The 17,932-nt window shown below is 39.3% G+C and overlaps 2 protein-coding genes and 1 non-coding gene across 12 annotated transcripts; all 3 read left to right on the forward strand.

The window, feature by feature from the left end:
* The first annotated feature begins 599 nt into the window (after nucleotides 1-599).
* On the forward strand, nucleotides 600-13,461 carry LOC114878574. Of its 10 annotated transcripts, XM_029192530.2 has the most exons (7): nucleotides 600-722; nucleotides 844-973; nucleotides 9,972-10,041; nucleotides 10,672-11,382; nucleotides 11,517-11,754; nucleotides 11,817-11,907; nucleotides 12,037-13,461. In XM_029192530.2, exons 3-7 carry the CDS (start codon nucleotides 9,990-9,992, stop codon nucleotides 12,145-12,147), a joined length of 1,203 nt encoding a protein of 400 aa, XP_029048363.2. In that variant the 5' UTR covers nucleotides 600-722; nucleotides 844-973; nucleotides 9,972-9,989; the 3' UTR covers nucleotides 12,148-13,461. The 10 variants fall into 10 exon arrangements, with proteins under 10 accessions (XP_029048363.2, XP_029048357.2, XP_029048356.2 ...); XM_029192524.2 differs by lacking the exons at nucleotides 600-722; nucleotides 844-973 and adding an exon at nucleotides 1,000-1,370 and having other exon boundaries at nucleotides 11,520-11,754; XM_029192523.2 differs by lacking the exons at nucleotides 600-722; nucleotides 844-973 and adding an exon at nucleotides 1,001-1,370.
* On the forward strand, nucleotides 2,001-2,073 carry Trnar-acg. Its single transcript has one exon. It is a non-coding gene; the product is annotated as a tRNA-Arg (tRNA).
* Nucleotides 13,462-13,703: 242 nt separating the features above from the next.
* On the forward strand, nucleotides 13,704-17,915 carry LOC114878573 (cleft lip and palate transmembrane protein 1-like protein). The gene is made up of 9 exons (XM_029192522.2): nucleotides 13,704-13,803; nucleotides 13,891-14,906; nucleotides 14,988-15,102; nucleotides 15,169-15,392; nucleotides 15,460-15,745; nucleotides 16,160-16,348; nucleotides 16,426-16,601; nucleotides 16,663-16,914; nucleotides 16,988-17,915. The coding sequence occupies exons 2-9, from the start codon at nucleotides 14,653-14,655 to the stop codon at nucleotides 17,076-17,078; spliced, it is 1,587 nt and encodes a 528-aa protein (XP_029048355.2). The 5' UTR covers nucleotides 13,704-13,803; nucleotides 13,891-14,652; the 3' UTR covers nucleotides 17,079-17,915.
* Nucleotides 17,916-17,932: the final 17 nt, after the last annotated feature.

Raw genomic sequence — 17,932 nt, forward strand, 5'->3', positions numbered from 1 at the left:
TGTTCTCTAGAAATATGAGTTGCTTCATTATGACATTATTCGAAACTGTAGGAAGGACAACGCACACTGTTTCAAATCTAAGTTTCTTCATCATAGACAAAGTATAAAACAAGATCATTTGTAAGACTAAAAATACAAGACACAATATTATTTTTATTTTTATGTTACGGAATTGATACAGTTACAATGATTCGGGTCCGATGCACATGGCTCATCGTATCATAACCAACAACATGGGATTTGTCTAGACGACTGTCAGGTTATCTTACACGATTTTATCTTTTCTGGAAGTACAGGTAAGAAATGGTGCAACAGAGATCTTTTAATAATTCGATTTACTAATATCATTCATTCTTCTAGCCTCAGTTGGTACGTACATACATATAATATCAATCATAGTGTCCATTCGTCTAGTGTATTTTGTAATTTCAAATAAATTATTGAATATTCTAAAGCTTTTATCAGATGATTATGTTAATTATTTTAACGCTTTTATTAAATAATTACATTTATGATATTTGCTGCGGTTAAACTTGGACTCCAAGGTCAGTGCTTTTTCACTAGACGAACAGATACTATGATTGATTTTGTACATAAAACCAATTTTACGGCTCCGTATCTTTCGAATAATCCTTCATCGGGTAAAGGCGATAGATGGAGCGTTAAAGTGTAAGTAGCTTAGGTATCAAACGAACCAACTACCGATCAAGTAGAACTGCCAGGTAATTATCTTCAACAGTGAGAATCAAAGTTTGAACATATTTTCTCCTGTATTGGAATAAATTTTTATGCGATTACTTTTAGAATTATATCTGAAATATATAGCAAGTCTTAATATTGCAGGTAACTGATTATGCATGATTCTAAATCAGCTGGCATAAAACCAACTTGATACTCTTGAAACATCGACGATGCATTACGGACGGTATTCAACTCCCGGGCAGCCACCTGTCGCGCGCATGCGTGTTTTACGGTAAGACACCTCGCTGCTTATTCCTGAGTGCCAGTGTAAACCAAAATGGCGAGCATAACGATAGGTCGTGACAGCCCTCGGCGTGTTTCGCTCGTGTTCTCAGATTTCTAAACGGGACGTGCGCGGGTATGTGATTCACGTGACATATCTAACTACGAACGGTGAGTGAAGAATAATGATCTATTCGTGGGAAACAGCGATACACGATTATTTCGGATTTCTTCGATGGGATCGACACCCTTCTGTTTTCGACGGACAGTTACGGGGTGACACTGACGTTACTGCTTGAATATAACTGCCCCTTTGGTTGTCCGTCCACCGGAATCTTTTTTCTCTCTAACACCGAATGTCTGCTACCTGTATTAACACGAACAACGGAGGAATATCTCTTACCTGGGTGTGTATCGATATTAGTATATGTATTTAAAAGAAATGAACGTTAGAAAGAGAGATCGCATTTGATAGTGTTGATTATTATTGTTTCGCGGAAGTGTCACGAGGTGTGTATTGTTTCGAAAGTCTTGGTTCTGTTCTGTGTCGTGCACGTTCGAACGTGCACCGCTTACGTTCCTAGTCCCTGATCGTAGATACTGGATAATATGGATATCGTGCGTGTAATATTTTTTAATTCCAAGTCTAACATTTGTACCGATGACCACGGTAAGTCGATATTCACGATCACGTTAAATATCGTGCAATATTCTCACGTGATTTATAGGTGAGTCTCTTCATCGATACGTTGCTGCGTTAACGATCTTTCATGTATTTTCAAAGGATGCTTAACATAGTTCAATCGAAATGTCAGAGGCGAATGTCATTCATGGGATTTGTTAAATATAACAAGTATATACGTGAATCGATAGAAAGGTTACTCTTGCCTACGTGCATTACTTCCGTTAAAAAAGGCATAAACACTTACTTGTTGTTTAAAGATAAAAGACACCAAAGGACGATAAAAGATTTATTAATCAAGTTAACAAAGTTTAAGGGATATTTGTGTAGTAGGTAAAAAAAGGTGGAGCGAATTGGTCCTGTGGCGCAACGGATAACGCGTCTGACTACGGATCAGAAGATTCCAGGTTCGAATCCTGGCAGGATCGACGTGGTTTTTTTTATTTTTATCCCATTGCTTTTATAGTTTTATTTGCAATATGTTTACAGCATTGATTACATGCCGATTAAGGAACGTTTTTTAACAATAGTTCTTTGTTTCGTAGGTGTGAGTGAAAGTTTGTGCACGAGTGTCTTCGTTTAAAAGCACATTTTCGAGGGAAAAAAATTCGATAAAGAATGTGTGTTGAGAGGGAGCGCAAGTAGGAACAAAGTTTTTCGCAAACACGAGCAACGAGTCACCGAAGAATCTCCAGGAATAGTACACATTTACGACAGACCACGATGCCGATGCTCTTTAGTCCTCCCTTTGCATTCTTTGCCTCGAAAGTTCACCCGGAAGATAAACACAGCGACGGCTCTTAATCTTACAAAATTTACTTGTAACTATTACAGAGTTTAACTCCTTGCCGTGTAAAACGAGCCTCGCTCGTGTCACAGAGTATATGAAATTTGAATTCGGACTGTAATTACAATTTATAGACATTGAACATTTTCAACGGTTGATATTTTAGTAAAAAAATAATCATAAGGCAAGGGGTTAAAATCGATGCGAAGTGAAAGGATTAAAAATTTTGTTCGACCACGCGATAAACTTTCTCCGTTTTTGAACGCACTTTACATTTTCATTTTTTTACTCGAGTCGCGTCTATTTCTAGCGAAATTTCAACGAAAGAAACGTTCGTGGGCGTTAAACACGTCCTATTTTCTTTACTTGATTTTACTCGATCCATATATGTACCGGGAATCGAAAAGCGAGAATATGCAGTTCGGACCGCAAAGGGTTAACGATTCATCGTCCTCGCTGATGCATCCTTTACGCGCAATAATTACGGACTAATGACTAATTGAGTCAATTAATCGCAGTTTGATTCGATTAAACGAAAATTGTCGCGACCGCTGGATCGCCTATCGGTCGATAATAGATTACTCGCGCGTAAACGCTCCGGCTCGCCGGACAAATTGCGCACGGATCTTGTTTCTCTGGTTCTTGCGTTGCTCGAATTATCATATGCATGTGAAATAATGTGTGCTCGTCTGTTGGTCACCGCGTATCTCGTTTGTCGTCTCCCTCCAACTTCCGTCCAGGGACGTGAATTTCCACGACAGGATGTTCCTATATTCCCTCTTCCTATGCTCGCGGTCTAAACAAGCAGAACCAATCGCGATTTCTCTCTCTCTCTCTCTCTTTCATTCTTGCCCCTCTTTTGCGATTGTTCCTCCTCTCTCTTTCGACGATTCGTTTCCTACAACGTTCACTTTTCTTAGCCCGCATTTACGGTGCTCATTGTAATTCAACACTAGCGTGTACATTAACAGAAACACCGTTATCTTCGTGTAATTTTGTTTTTCGTAACTCGTTAGATCCGAAGAAAGTTTATCTGTATCGTGAAACAGCCGTACTCCAATCGTGATCTGTGCAAGTGTAATAATTGTTTTCTTTTCTTTCTCGTGATATTTTTGGTATGCTCGATGTAACGACCGTTCTTTTTTTTTCTTCTGCTTTGTCTATCGCTTGGAGGGGTCTGACATTTTTATCTATCGACATTTACGTAATCGACTAATGCCTTATCGGTGAACAGTTTTGTTTTGGTAATTATCTTACGTAAGGTTTATTAATATTCCAAAAAAAATAAACTTTTTAGATATTTCTAGAATTGATGTGATTCCAAATTTTCTTATCGTTCAAACAAAGTTCAGTGAATATTTTCTTTATCGTTTATTCTGAATATTCCCAAGGAAAATTTTCGAGGACGTATACAGCGAAATAGTTGAAGCGTGTATTAGAACTCTCGTGGAATCTATTGTTCCTCTCGATGTAACCGAGATTCTTATCCAGAAGGTGGATGCAAGTGAAAGGGAACTTCTTTCGGCTATCATTCCGTGTGGGCAGATGCGGCTCGCGAAATTGCGTATCGTTTTCTTTGCTTTTCTGTTATCGTCCCAACCTGGCACTTGTTTAATCGTTGTAATTGACGTCCATTGTGCCACGTGACCGTGCGGCTATTTTACCTTCTCACTTTTTTCCCTTTTTTTTTGCAATCTCGAATCTAATCTTGATTTCACGCCAACCGACTAAATTTCCATTTTACTTCTTCTTTCTCCAATTTCGCGCTTTATGGATTTTATTTTTAAGCTCTGTTTTCGTTGAAAAGCTCTTCCTTCAGTTTGATTGGATTATTTCCAATTCTCGTTGGGCGAGGTATCCTCTTCTCATTGTCAGTTTCAATTTTTAATCGAATTTTTGTCACGAACCTGGTTCTATCAGATTTTGAACGAGCCACCTTTCCTCTGAAAATTTTCTATCGATTTTAAAAAGCGAATGGTTGAACAACTATGAGTTAGACGAAAAGATGTATTAGCGAGGAAAAACAGGAAACTAACAATTAACCCGTCCTCGTGCTGACCTTGATCGTCCTTTCGGCTGCATGGATGTAGATTTAAACTTACGCAACTATGTATTACCTCGCACAGCGCCGCGATTATGCACTTGTTTGTCAGTAATTTTAGTTGCAAGATAAAAATAAATCTGGCTACTCGGTTCTTTTTCAGTAGGGGAATCACGGGTTCGAACTGCATATTAATTGCGCTCGGGAGAAACTGCATTTGGCCGGTGCATCGGATGCATTTTGGTCGAGTAAATCCAAACGTTCGAAAATATGTATACGGAAATTTGTAATTTTCGTAGATCATTTTGACACGTATTGACTCGAAAAGATCGGAACCCGCGATCGTAGTTGTAAAAATAGATCGAAGCGAACCGATGCGAATGTTATTGCTGACACAGATTTTTTGATTAGCAAATCCTGTACGTTTGAATTTGCAATATTTTCTGCATGTAGGTACATACAACCGTGTGATCGTCGAATATTATAAAAAGAGAAGGTACAAGGAAGGTACAAGGAAGCACAAGTTAATCGCGCAGTTAAATAGTAAACGTCAGGATTGATCGAGCATGGCGAAGTTTTAATAATCAGCGAGGAAAGCGAGTCCTTGTTTTCTCACCGGTTTTGCATGAACGCAAGCGTGACTACCAGTTACATTAGAAGCTTTCGCTTTCAGAAACATATATACATATATGTATGTTGACGTTACAACTTATTATCCAGCCACGGCTGGAAAAACACATGTGTCGCAAAGCGATTAAATTATTTTGCTCGTCGTACTTTTTGCCTCTGTTTCCACTGTCAGTAATTATTAATAGACACGGTAACGAAACGCGATGGATGTCACGATGCGTATAAAAACGAAAGAGTTAAGTTGGCAATCGAAGGACGGAGAGGTAAAAACGATGCGCGACAATGCAACGCGAAACAAAACGTGCCAGCGAGATCTGAATACAACAGATGAACAGGGAAAACACTTAACACAGTGGGGTCTCGTTAGTAACGGCCAGACAATTCGTTGTTGCGGCAACCAATTATTACGGCTCTGCTCTCGTCGCAGTTTCAAAACTCATGAGGAGTAAAGTTTAATTTGTTTTTAATTGCGTGACCATTCTAACGACGACACGTTCATCTACAGGGTGTCGAGAAAACGATATCTACACCGTGAGAATCTAAGGCTTCGAACGCTAAGAAACCGGTGTGAATGCCCTCTTACTAATTGACTGTGCTTACCGAGTGTACGTTTTGTTGCGCCAATGAAGCAATTTGTGACCATGCGACCGTCTGATTCTCACCTAAGGTTTAAACAGAACACCCCGGAAGCGGAATAGCTAATTTTCTATCGTTTGTGTCTCAAAAGCGTCAGATTACGAAAGAATACAGGATTTTTCGCAGCGCGAAAAGATTATCATTGTCTTTGTTCGAGGATTAATCCTCTCCAGAGCGATTTTCAACGAACGAGTTTACGTATTATCGTGTCCCTCTAGGATGCGCAAATCTCGTTACAGACTCCAGGAAATTGGATTAATTCGGCTACACGTTTGTCGCTCTAATTCGAGTAGTTGCAGGCTGCGGAGCTGTCCGCACAGCGTCAACGAAGACTTTCAACCAGCCAAATCGATGCACGATCGCTCGGATTCGTTCTCGTTTAGAGAGTTGTACAGTTCTCGAACGTTTTAGTTCTATAATCTGATCCATTTATAAAATCATGTATCTTTTCACGTAAACTGTTTGCCCGTTGAGATATCTATTGATAGCGATAGTCTCTCGAAAGAAGCTTCCACGCGGCGCGGCGGTGGTAGAAGAAGAAACAAATTTGATCGTTTCCTTAGTGAAAGCATATGTTGGTCGAATCTAACTAAGAAAAAAAACAGTCAGTTAGTGAACCAAAACAATTTTCAGTAGACTGCGAGGAGAAACGAATGAAAAGTATAGCGTGAAAGTGAAAAGAAACGTTTGAACGTTGCTCCAATTGTGTCCGACGACTAACACAACGGAGTCTGAGAAAAGTCTTCGGTGTCACGAAGGTTGAACAATGGGTGGTATAAACTCGTTAAAATTTCGTCGTGCGCGAACACATGATTTACCCAGTTTTCTTGCTTCTTTGACCGAGATTCTCACGGATTCTCCTTGGCTGAAGTAAGATTGTATATCGTTTGTTACTCGGGAGGATGTTTTTCTTTCTTTTTTCACGCTGAAATAACTCGGACGTTGCTTTCGAAGATGAATAAAAATCCAAATGTTCGCTGACGAATGGAATCGAAAAGCTTTTCATTACTTTGCAAGCTGCTGCTTCGTTTTTCAGATACGATTGAACGTTCAGCTTTCAAGGTGCTCTGTTAAATCTTAAAACGGCGTTAATATTAGCGTTTAACCAAACAGGATTTTACGGTGCATTCGCGTCTTGTTCCAATCTGGTCAGTGTAAAAATACTAGAGGGAAAATTGAAAAGTTCTGTTAGTCTCGTACACGGAGTAATCGATTCTCAAGCTCAAAGTGTGTCAGCGCCTATATGTGGTTCATGGACTCGCAACGCGAGTGCTATTCTGACCCACATGGCTGCGAACGCGTTAACGATCACTTGTTGCGAGCGGAAGTTGGAAGCGAAAACGCGGAAGATTCAGACGGCTGTTGTCTACCGCCGCAACAATGCCTACTAACAAGTTCCTTGACACGACTCGAGCTTCTAAGACAATTCACAATCGCAACGCTGTAGTAGTTCATTATTACAAGATTCCGTTACGTTTTTGCTTCCTATTCGATTCAAATCGTTTATATGCCAAAACAAATGTATATCAAAACAGTTTGTAAGCATTCGTTTAAAAACGTTTAAACAAATGTCCCCGTGTTTTCTGTTATCTATCGTAGATGGAAACCGTGTATGCGCTTAAAACAAACAAGCTCTCGCAAACAATGAAGCGTCAGAAGCGGTTTTGCACAAACGTTTAATGTCATCCTATGATAAGAATCGATAACAAAAGAACGAGCAAACGAGGTTTCTTCGTTCTCCTGTTAGCCCGCGGGCACGACGTTACTTTTCGTAAAGCGAAACTAGGGAAGGTTAACCAAGCTCGATTGAGAAACGTGATTAACGAGCAATTAGAGACGGAGCGGTGTCAATCGCTAAAATTAACCTTTGCTCGGAGCATACTAGATTGTTTGCTCGTAGACACGAATAACATCTATTCTAAATTGATGTAAGTTTTCAACGTCCTCTGGAAACAGGAAGAAAATTGAAAGGTGGACATTTTGAAACGTGCATGTTATATAGGACACTGTGGCAACCCTCGAATCTGGGCCGAAGGTTGAATTTCAGCTCGTTCTCGTAAAACCCAGTCGAAGGTTAACCTTTCCGATGAATAAATATGGAAAGTAAATCAAGTACAGCTGGAAGGAACAGGTTCCAGAGAAGCGTTTACGCAATATCTTTTATTTGCGAACCATCTTGAGCTTGTTCACCGTTTAGGAAATGCGAGCACTTCTCTCGTTAAATGTCAAAATAGGTACGAAGTTAAAGAGTGCAGCGTTGCAATGGCCATTCGTTGGTCGGAACATTAATGAGAGCGCGTAGAAGGCGATCGGCGAGTGAGTTTTTTGGTCTGAAAACCATGTGGCCCATTGTTTCTCGCGGAAGTATTCTTACCTTCTCTTTATCTGCGTTCTTAATATCGATAAGGTAAGCCCGATTCTCATTGGGCTCCGATTATCTTTCCGTGATTCACCGATACGTGGCTCGGTGTGACTCGTCAGTTAATGCTGTGCCTCGGATCAGGAACTCAAACGCTGACGCTTAATTAATTCAATCGTCTGGTAAGAGCACGACCTTAAATCTCGGGCATTGTGTACGACAGAGTGATTTATACGATTATGTCGGGAGTTCAGAAACTTCAGCCTTTCGTAAAATAGGGCCTCGTTTTTGAGACGCGTAAGCGAGTCAAAATTGGCTGTTTCGCTTTCGGTGCTGCTCTGTTTGACTTTTATACTCGGATCGCCTAAGACTGAAATAGGTCACCCGGGAGCTCGAGCGATCAGCCTTCGAAAACGGGGCCTCAGATTGCAAAATGGAAAAAGCCTTTTCGGTTTCTTTTACCAGGAAATATTTGCATTAGCTATTGTCGCACGACTGGTTGCGTCCTCGTAGCTGTAACGTCTCTCCGAAGCGTTCCTCATTCTCTGAGAGGCTGTGACGTCAAAACTCGTGTTTCGAGAAGAATGATTCAGACGGTTAGCAGGCGGAAAGGGAGCGGTAATGCGACGTTTGTTCCGGTATCTTTATCTTTAATGCTGTGTACCAGTGGCGGGAAAATTGCGACATTGTTCGCGCACCCTGACGTCCCGGTGCATCCAAGCTACGACTGGTTACACTCGGGAGAGCATGACCGGTCCGTGAATAACTGTACTATAGTCTCTCATTTTTGTCCACCTTTGCTTGTTTCTCGTTTCGAAAAGAGTCCTAAGCGTGCGAAATTTCGAACACGGTTACTTTCTTAATTCTTCTCGAGATATTTTTACTTGTAAACTACCTGGTCAACCATCTTAAAATTCTCTGCTCCGTTCTTGCCGCGATGAGTCACGCAGAAATCTCAGTTGAGCAATCGGCGATTACTCACCTAAATATATGATTTTCTGGATGGCCAGGTAGCGGTGCTTGTCCAGTCAACTCACTAGTGCACTTTCTAAAGTGTACAGGGTGTAAAAAAATTAATGGTCATTGCTTCAGGGAGTGAATCTACACCCTAGGATCAATAGACATTTGTAAAAAAAACACTTGCCGCAAAATTGTTTAACATTGAAAATTAATGTCAAATTTTTTTTTTACATTAACGTATTCTGTGCATCGAGAAGAATACGAGAAGAATTTTTCAATAATTTTTCCTGACCAAACGGTTTGTTTGCGACATATGGTTCCTCTCGGACTATTTTTCTTCTCAATGCGTAAAATGCGTTGATGCAAAATAAAAATTTAACATTTTTTATTTGTAGATTCACCCTCTAAAAAAGCCACGACCATTAATTTTTTTACACCCTGTACAGATAGCAGGATACGGCTCGTAAGAACGCTATAATTTCGAAAAGATTTTTCTATCTACACAGTGTTTTCAATGTTCTCTGCAGAAGATTTTCCTGTTTTCCCGTTGTCGATTAAAATGCCCACTTAGCCTGGGTTAGCTGGACCACTAAATCAATCTTCCGAAGCACAAAGGTTCGAGCTGCACTCTGTCTACGTCGATATTAAACGCGTATCCACAGGACTAATGGAGCATTGTCCCGACAACCAGTCGACGAGTCGCTTCAATTATCCGCATATTCACTGAAAGCATAATTTTTTTTTTAAATTTTGAATGAGTCTTGTATTCTGCGTGGGTGTGTTCGTTTAGAATATTACGCTGTGAATCATTGATCTGTTGCAGGATCATTCGAGCTTCCGCTCTGTGCTCGATTCCACAATCACGATTACGCAAGCGATCGACTAATATTGTTCTGTACACGTTCTGTTCCAGGTACACACAGATGACGCGATGACGTTGCATTGGTGGATGCACTGGTTCTGGGTTACCGCTCAATTTCTCGGTGCGTTCTAAATAGAAGCTAGAATCAAGGACATCCCGTGATTTTTCATGCCTTTCACGCCTTCGTTCCTCGGCTCGTTGTTTGCTACAGTCGTTACGGTCCAGATAGAATTCGCATGAAATTACTAATGAAGATCGTTTGACGAAGATCAAGGTTTTCGACGATTCTCTCTTTTTTTTTTTTTTTTAATTTTATTTTATTTCACTGGGGATATAGAAAGTTTCGGAATATCGGCATCGATCGATGCGTAAAAGCTCATTTAAGTATCGACTGAAGCGTTGAGTGACTCTGGTTGCCAACATCTGATGCTTGTCAGCAAAACGCGAGGATACTCATCCTCTCGAGCACGACTTGCGCCTAATTTTCGACTTTTTAACTCGTCGACTGTCACGGTGAAAACGAACATGTGTGGTAAATCTGTTTCCCTGTTTTACACTTGTCACCAGAGGAATTAGGATCCTACTTTCTCGAGAGTCCTCGCCTATATCTTTCCCCTTTCCTCTTCCGCGACATAACCACCGTATATACATATATCAGTAAAGTCTGTAAGTTTGCGCAAATAGCTTGGATCTACTCGTAGATCTGCCGGGCGAAACGGACTTTTGATCGATAAGTTTGATTCTCTTTCAGTGATCTTAGGAAACCCGGTGCCGTCGAGCACGTCGGAGCCGCGTAGCCAGGTGCAGGATCGCCTGAGCTCCGAATCGACGCCCGACATCGCCTCGATCGACACGGATAGTCCGGAAGCTAGACAAAACTTGCGCGTTGCCAAAGCAATCGGTCTTCATCCTCCCACCAACGCGGCCGTCATCTTCGACAGACAATCCAGCACGATTTCGAGTAACATGGAGGTCGGACTGAGCGTTGTCGAAACGAGCACAGAGCTGGTAGACGAAGAGTATCACGGGAACGTCAGCAACGCGGTGAACCTGGACACGGTTAAAGTTTTAACAGCTGAACGCGCGACGGAGAGCACGGACAGAGCACGAGGTCCTTCTACGAAAAAGGACAGCAAGATCACCTGGATCCTAACGACGAACAAGGCTGGAGTTAGATCGAAGTACGAGCAGGAAGAGAAAGTGGAGGAAAATGGGAATCGGAACGGCAGTAACGACCAGGTGGAGGATCTCACGGTGCTACCACTTCAGGAAGAGGTGTCTAGAATCAGGCTGGTACTGAACAAAACGAAATCGTCGTCGTTTCTATCCTCCTCTTCCTCGTCTCTTTCCGCGTCCGTCGGAAGTTCCGGTATCAAGACGTTCAATCGGTCGGACGACGTTGAGATCGACGAGGAGTTGGTCGAGCCTCAACTGTTCGCCACAGCTGCATCGATTCTCGAAGGTATGTAAGAGCCCCAGCAGACTGCAGACTTTACCTACGTGAAATTGAGAAATTGATAAGAGTTCTAGAGTTCTCTATCAATTTCAAAAATAGTTGAAAATAGCAGTTTACAAAGTCTTTACGTGACGTTACAGTAGGAGTAAGCGAATCCACACGACTGAGTAGAGCGAGGAGCGCGTTCCCGAAGGATTTTCAAAGGGATCAGGTACAGGAAGAGCAGCTTACCGATTACAATGAAAGCAGTAGCGAAGACGCGAAGCAAGAAGGTGGTGCATCGGGATCGACGGTGGACATTGCCGCTATTACCGGCAGCTGTTTAGCGACCGTGGTTCTACTAAGCACGATGGGCAGCCTCGGATTCATTATGTACAGGTAATCGATTAACGCGGTAATGAAAAAGTGGTGTCCGTTCTAAGGAAAGATACGCGTTATAGGCGCAGGTACCTGAACCCACCGCAGACGCTGAACAGCGATAAATGCAGTAATCCAGATAGTTCCGGTTATATCGATGATTCCACTATTCGTGTAAGTATACAACGGTACAGTGACCTCTCCTGCAAAATGTCGCTTCGTCTATTTTCCACACCGTTTCCTTTTAGCTGGATCGAGCATCGATGAAGGAAATTTTATACTCTTTCTTTGCTTCGTTTGCAGGATAACTCGGAGGAGATGTACAGCTTGGATAACGACTCGTTCCTAAATTCGTTAGAAGCGATGACAATACAAAATTACTGGACCGACAGCGTGAAGCATACGAAGCTATGACAAAAGAGGATAATCCAGTCCGGAAAGAGAATGGAAACGTTCAGTATTTCCGACGGTGAAGCGCACGAACAAATATCGTTGTTGGAGCAGTAGTACTTACACGGCGCGTATCGAACGAAGATAAAGGAAGAGTGAATTTTTTAACGTAGCCGTTCAGACACGCAGGGAGACACCGTTGTTTATTTCCATTAAGCGATGTCGCTGATCGTTAGCGAGCCGCGTACAAAAAATAAGTGAACAAAATGGTTTTAAACGTTTACGCAGACTTTTTAGGTAATCTCCGTCGATTTTGCGGTTTCTTAAAGAAGATTGACGACGTGTCAAAATTGTTTGGCGCGCGACTATTTTTATACATATTCGTGCTATACATCGTACGCGTAAACATTTTTTGGTTTAGACGAGGTACGTGTACGACGTATAACGCGGTGTATACAACGTATATCGTGCGTATAGTCAAATTTTGATCACGTCACTTGCATCGTTCCCTATATTTTTCTACCGCTAATACAATTGGCAGAAAATCGGTTTAGAGAGTGAAAGCGACGTATCGCTTTTAGTTGGACTGCAGTAATCGGATAGTGCAATAAAATATGTACTTTATCAACGCGATAATTAATGTTACATTTTTAGGACAGTAAGTACAAATGAATTAAAAAACCATTAATTTTTAGCTAGACGTATTAGGGAGTGCGAAAAGTAATTTAATACAAATGAATTCCTACGAATCGCCAGAGAGATACTTCCGTACTAAACGCACTGTGAATTTCAATTTATACATACACATACAAAACCATACCTGTGTTTGTCTTTTTAATTCGGGAGTCGAGCTTGGAACGTTTCGCAGTCTTCGAACTTTAAAAAGAGATCAAACACGGTTCTAATACCTAGAGTAATAGAGATCAAACTAATCGCTTAGCGTACACGATCAGCTTTAAATATTTTCGAAACAGGATCGGGCTAACAAACAAGATTGGACCAAATACAATACCGTAGTTTGTAGCTTTACGCCTTTATAACATATCCAGCAAAAGGACATGAGAAGATTTCATTCGTGTTTTCCACTGCACTTCTAGCTTGTATATATCTATGTACACATGTACATGTACTATACAATAATTGCAAGTATATCTATTATGTATAGACATGCGAACTCCGTGGCGATTTCTCGCCATCTTCCAAATACGATTTACGTTTCAGTAAAAGTTAGCACTTGTTTGTTCAAATATATTTCTATACGAGTCTCGCGCAGAGGAGGAAGAAAATTTATTGTGATAGATTATAGCGTTTAATAAATGTAAAATTATCACTGATTCACCTTATGGTACCGGTTGTGAATAAACCCAGTCGCACATTATTATTATCTTTTTAACCATTATCATTATTCTTTTATTTATAAATATTCCGAAATTCGACCGCTGCGCCATCTATACAAAAAGAGCTGAAACTATTCGACAATTACCGACCTATTTACCTATGCCGATGTGGCGACCGACGTCGATGCCGATAAAGAAGATTGCTCCGTCGAGAATTTTCTCACCGCCACCTTTGTCGAGCTACACTTATTGTTCATTTGTCCACCGACGAGAGACAGTATCTCGCAAGAGCATCACGAAGTAAAACGTATCCTTCTGACCATGCTTGTGAATAAGATAGACCGTAAGAATTGATTAACTCGCGTACTGTTTTTAAATCCCCAGAACGAACCGCAGAAATTAAACTGCAGTTTATATCTGATCCGCCTAGCATTATGTGCGTATGTTTAAACACGAACAAAGACGAGTAAAATCCACAATGGGTATGGCAGTGACTATAGATCCAACCAAGATCCAACAAGACTGAACAAGACCAAACGAGTGATGCCAGAACTCGGTGGTTTGATGAATGCTCAGGAAAGTTTCAACAATTTCTTCTTTATCGACCTCGTCGGCGCCGCATCCACCGACGAGTTACCGACTTATCGACCCACCGCCAGGGGTATACTGGCGCCATCTATCAGGAGGTCGCGGAAACTCTTCCACAAGTAGTTTCCGCTGTTTTCGTATAGATGGCGCAATGGTCGAATAATTAAATTGTTATTAACTGTTATTAACGTTTTGATTTGTAAACTAATTTGAAATTGTAAAAATAAAGGCTTTCTATCTCTTCCAAAGTGGACTGGGGGCTAATTAGTTCGCGTTACAGCAGGAAATACAAGAGTTTAGAAAACCTGCTCGAAACTATTGGTGGTCTCGTCGCAATTCTTTTAACATATGTTAGGTTTTTCAACCGGCTAAATGTAAACATGATGCGTATGCATAATCTGGTATCAATGAACTCTTAGTGATAGAGTAGTCATTAAATATTCATGAGTTACATGAATTTGTACGTAATAAGTATCTACAATTTCATTCCAAAGCCTGGGAGAGATTGTGCCACATCGCTTCTGATCGCATCAGAGTCGAGCGTATGTACACAGACTGATACAGACAATGTTAAAATTATATTAACGAAGATTTAAATACAAAGATGCAGTGGCCGTCGTTTACTCTTATATTGACCGAAGTATTTTTAGCTTTTATTGCTTATTCAATTTATAGTTTGTCTTTGTTGTTTGTGGCACCAGTTTGCGAGGAAGGCAAATCATGCTTAACGTCATACTTGAATCAACAGCCACAAGTACAGTTACAGGTGTACAGTTCTGTTGATAAATATCCCTCAGATCGACAGATCGATTTTGTGTATGGCAATGAAAATTTTAATTATACACACTCAGATAACTTGTGAGTATATGCTGATCTTGTATTAGTAAACTTAATGTCGGTAAACATTTCTTTACATAAATATTATTTATGTTCTTTCAGTCCTTTGACTTTGACCATTCCACGCAAAACACGAAACAATGGAACATTGTTTCTACATATTATCATTGCACCAAGTTCTAAAAGATATGGAAAAAGTATCATGGATGCACAAAGGGTACGTGTAAAAGATAACATAAATTATATTTGTATGTAACTGTCAATTAATACAGAATTTTCTCAGGATCCATATGTATCTTATACAAGTATTAAAATGACTCAATATATGGTACCTGAAGCAGAAGTTTTTAATCTACTAGGTGAAAAAGAATCTCGGGTAAAAAAGAAGAAAACAAATTCAATGCAACCTGTGACTCATCTCAAAAGCCGTGTAACTTTCACGATAATGACCGATGATGCGAAGCTTCCTGTGAATAATGTACCAATGGAGCTTGTTAATCACTTGAAGTATGACAGTAATGTCTTTGATAAATAGTTATTTGTAATAGGTATAAAGATAACAAATTTCTTCTAGGATTATACACGGGAAAACATTTTTACCTATAGTCAAGTGTGATTTCCTACAAACCAGACATCATGATTTGGTAAAAATCATGCCTCAGAATGACACAGTCAATATCACCTTACAGTACTCTCCAGTTTCTCTTGGAAAGTTAAGACTGTTGCTACACGTGGAAGCTACTATGCAGAGCTTAAAAAATCTCGGATTTTCTGATAAAGATGTAAACGAAGTAAAAGGAATTTTTGCAGACACTAATATATATATCTTGGGAGGAACTTTCTTTATTGCAGCCATTCATGTATGTAAATTAAACCAGGCCACCATCTGTTTCATGGCTGACATACTGGAGCGAAGCAATTGATTTGCAGTAAAAGTAACTTTAACAGAGTTATGACACGATATAGCAATTAAAACTAGTGTTTAATAGTTGATAAAGTAGCATGTAAAAAGTAACAGTGAAGAGAAATTTAGATTATAGCATAATTCAGATTTCTCTCATAGACTCAACATGGGTATTGGTTTCTGTGACCATTCCTCAAGGACACCACTGGTCTCTGATTTTATTCTATATAAACACTCACAGTGACCACTGTGATCGGCTTGCAAAGAATGGTTAAATTTGATAATCTAAAATTGATAATCTTCGCTCCAACAATGTGTATGGGAAAATTTAAGATACAATGTAATATGATTATGTTTTACATTACCACAGTTGCTGTTTGATTTTCTTGCCTTTAAAAACGATGTCAGTTATTGGAGGAGAAAAAATAATCTTGTAGGCCTTAGTAAATGGACTGTTATATGGAGAGGATTCAGTCAAACTATCATTTTTCTGTACTTGTTAAATGAAGGTTCTTCTTTGCTTGTTCTTATTCCTACTGGGATTGGATCCATTATTGAGGTAACAGGTGATATATTAATGTTTTGTTTTTTTTCTTTAATACGTTTTAATAACATGTATATTAATTGATTTAACAGATATGGAAATTAAAGAAGGTATTAAAGTTTAAATTTAACAGGGACAATAATATTAATATAGCTGAAGCTAAAACAAGACAGTTCGATGCAGAAAGTATGCATTACTTAAGTTACTTGTTATACCCTCTTGTCATTGGTGGTGCAATATACTCCTTGCTCTATCAGCCTCATAAAAGGTGAGGATTAAGTTTAAATTTAAAACATATAACTTTTAATGCGTACATTTAAAATTTTCAGCTGGTACTCGTGGAGTATAAATTCCTTAGTAAATGGTGTCTATGCGTTCGGATTTTTATTTATGCTTCCTCAGCTTTTCGTGAATTATAAACTAAAATCTGTGGCACATTTACCATGGCGAACGTTCATGTACAAAGCATTTAACACATTTATCGACGATGTGTTCGCATTTATAATTTCCACGCCGACCGCGCATAGAATAGCTTGCTTCAGAGATGACGCAGTTTTTCTTGTTTATCTTTATCAGCGATGGTGAGTCATCAATTTTTTACTAAATACTATATTCTCTACATTGTACTCAATTACACTATTTATATCTAATTAGGCTGTATCCAGTAGACAAGTCTCGCCCAGATGTTGACTGTATTGGTGAGGAATCTGTTGACTTTAATAGTGTGAACAAAAAATTGGATTAAAATAAAAATTTATTTTATTGCTATTTATATTTCTATTATGTTTAATACAAGATAGCACTATTAAACAATATTGTTTGTATTAGTAATGAACATATGATACGAACATGCTTAAATGTTACAGCATTCAAATTTTTATAAAGCTGGTTTAGATTCTGTTAAGGAAGCTTGAAATACCAGTATCCTTTAGTGTTACATAACAGAAGAGTAATCATTTAAAAATAAATAAAATTTGCTATGAATAATATTTTATTTTGTATTTTAGATAAAATTTCTGTTATGAATTATGCAGTATATTATTTTGAATGTAATAATATCACATGTAAAGTGAAAACAAAATCCCTCAGGCTTTTAGATAAGATTAGATTATATTCAGTTTTATTTCATTTAATCTCTTCACAGCGACCTTTAACATTATTTCCTATGACACTGTAATAATGCAGAATTTGAGATTTCAATGTTTTTACATTCCATGTATGCTGTAACAAATTAAGTGTATGTGTTATGTAATTTTTTCTCGAGATTATTTCCAAGGTCACGTAACACTATTTAAGTGGTACATGAAATGATGAACAATCTGCTAGTATAGTAGTAGTCAGCATTCGTACATGATTGACGTTTCGGTTTAAAGCAACATTTAAACTGCGTAAAAAGAAAATAAAACGCGTGAATAAATCGGACATAGATTAAGACGTTCAAAAGCAAATATGATCTATTATGAACGATTACTATTGAAATCCATCATTACGAATCTTGTAATTGTATCTGTTATCTTATATTGTTAGATAAGTGTACCAATCACAATGTCAAAAGCGATAAAGATAAGAAATTTTGATTAAATTTCTTGGCCCTATCTA

The sequence above is a fragment of the Osmia bicornis genome, chromosome 11 (genome assembly GCF_907164935.1).
Source record: "Osmia bicornis bicornis chromosome 11, iOsmBic2.1, whole genome shotgun sequence".
Classification (NCBI taxonomy): Eukaryota; Metazoa; Arthropoda; class Insecta; order Hymenoptera; family Megachilidae; genus Osmia; species Osmia bicornis.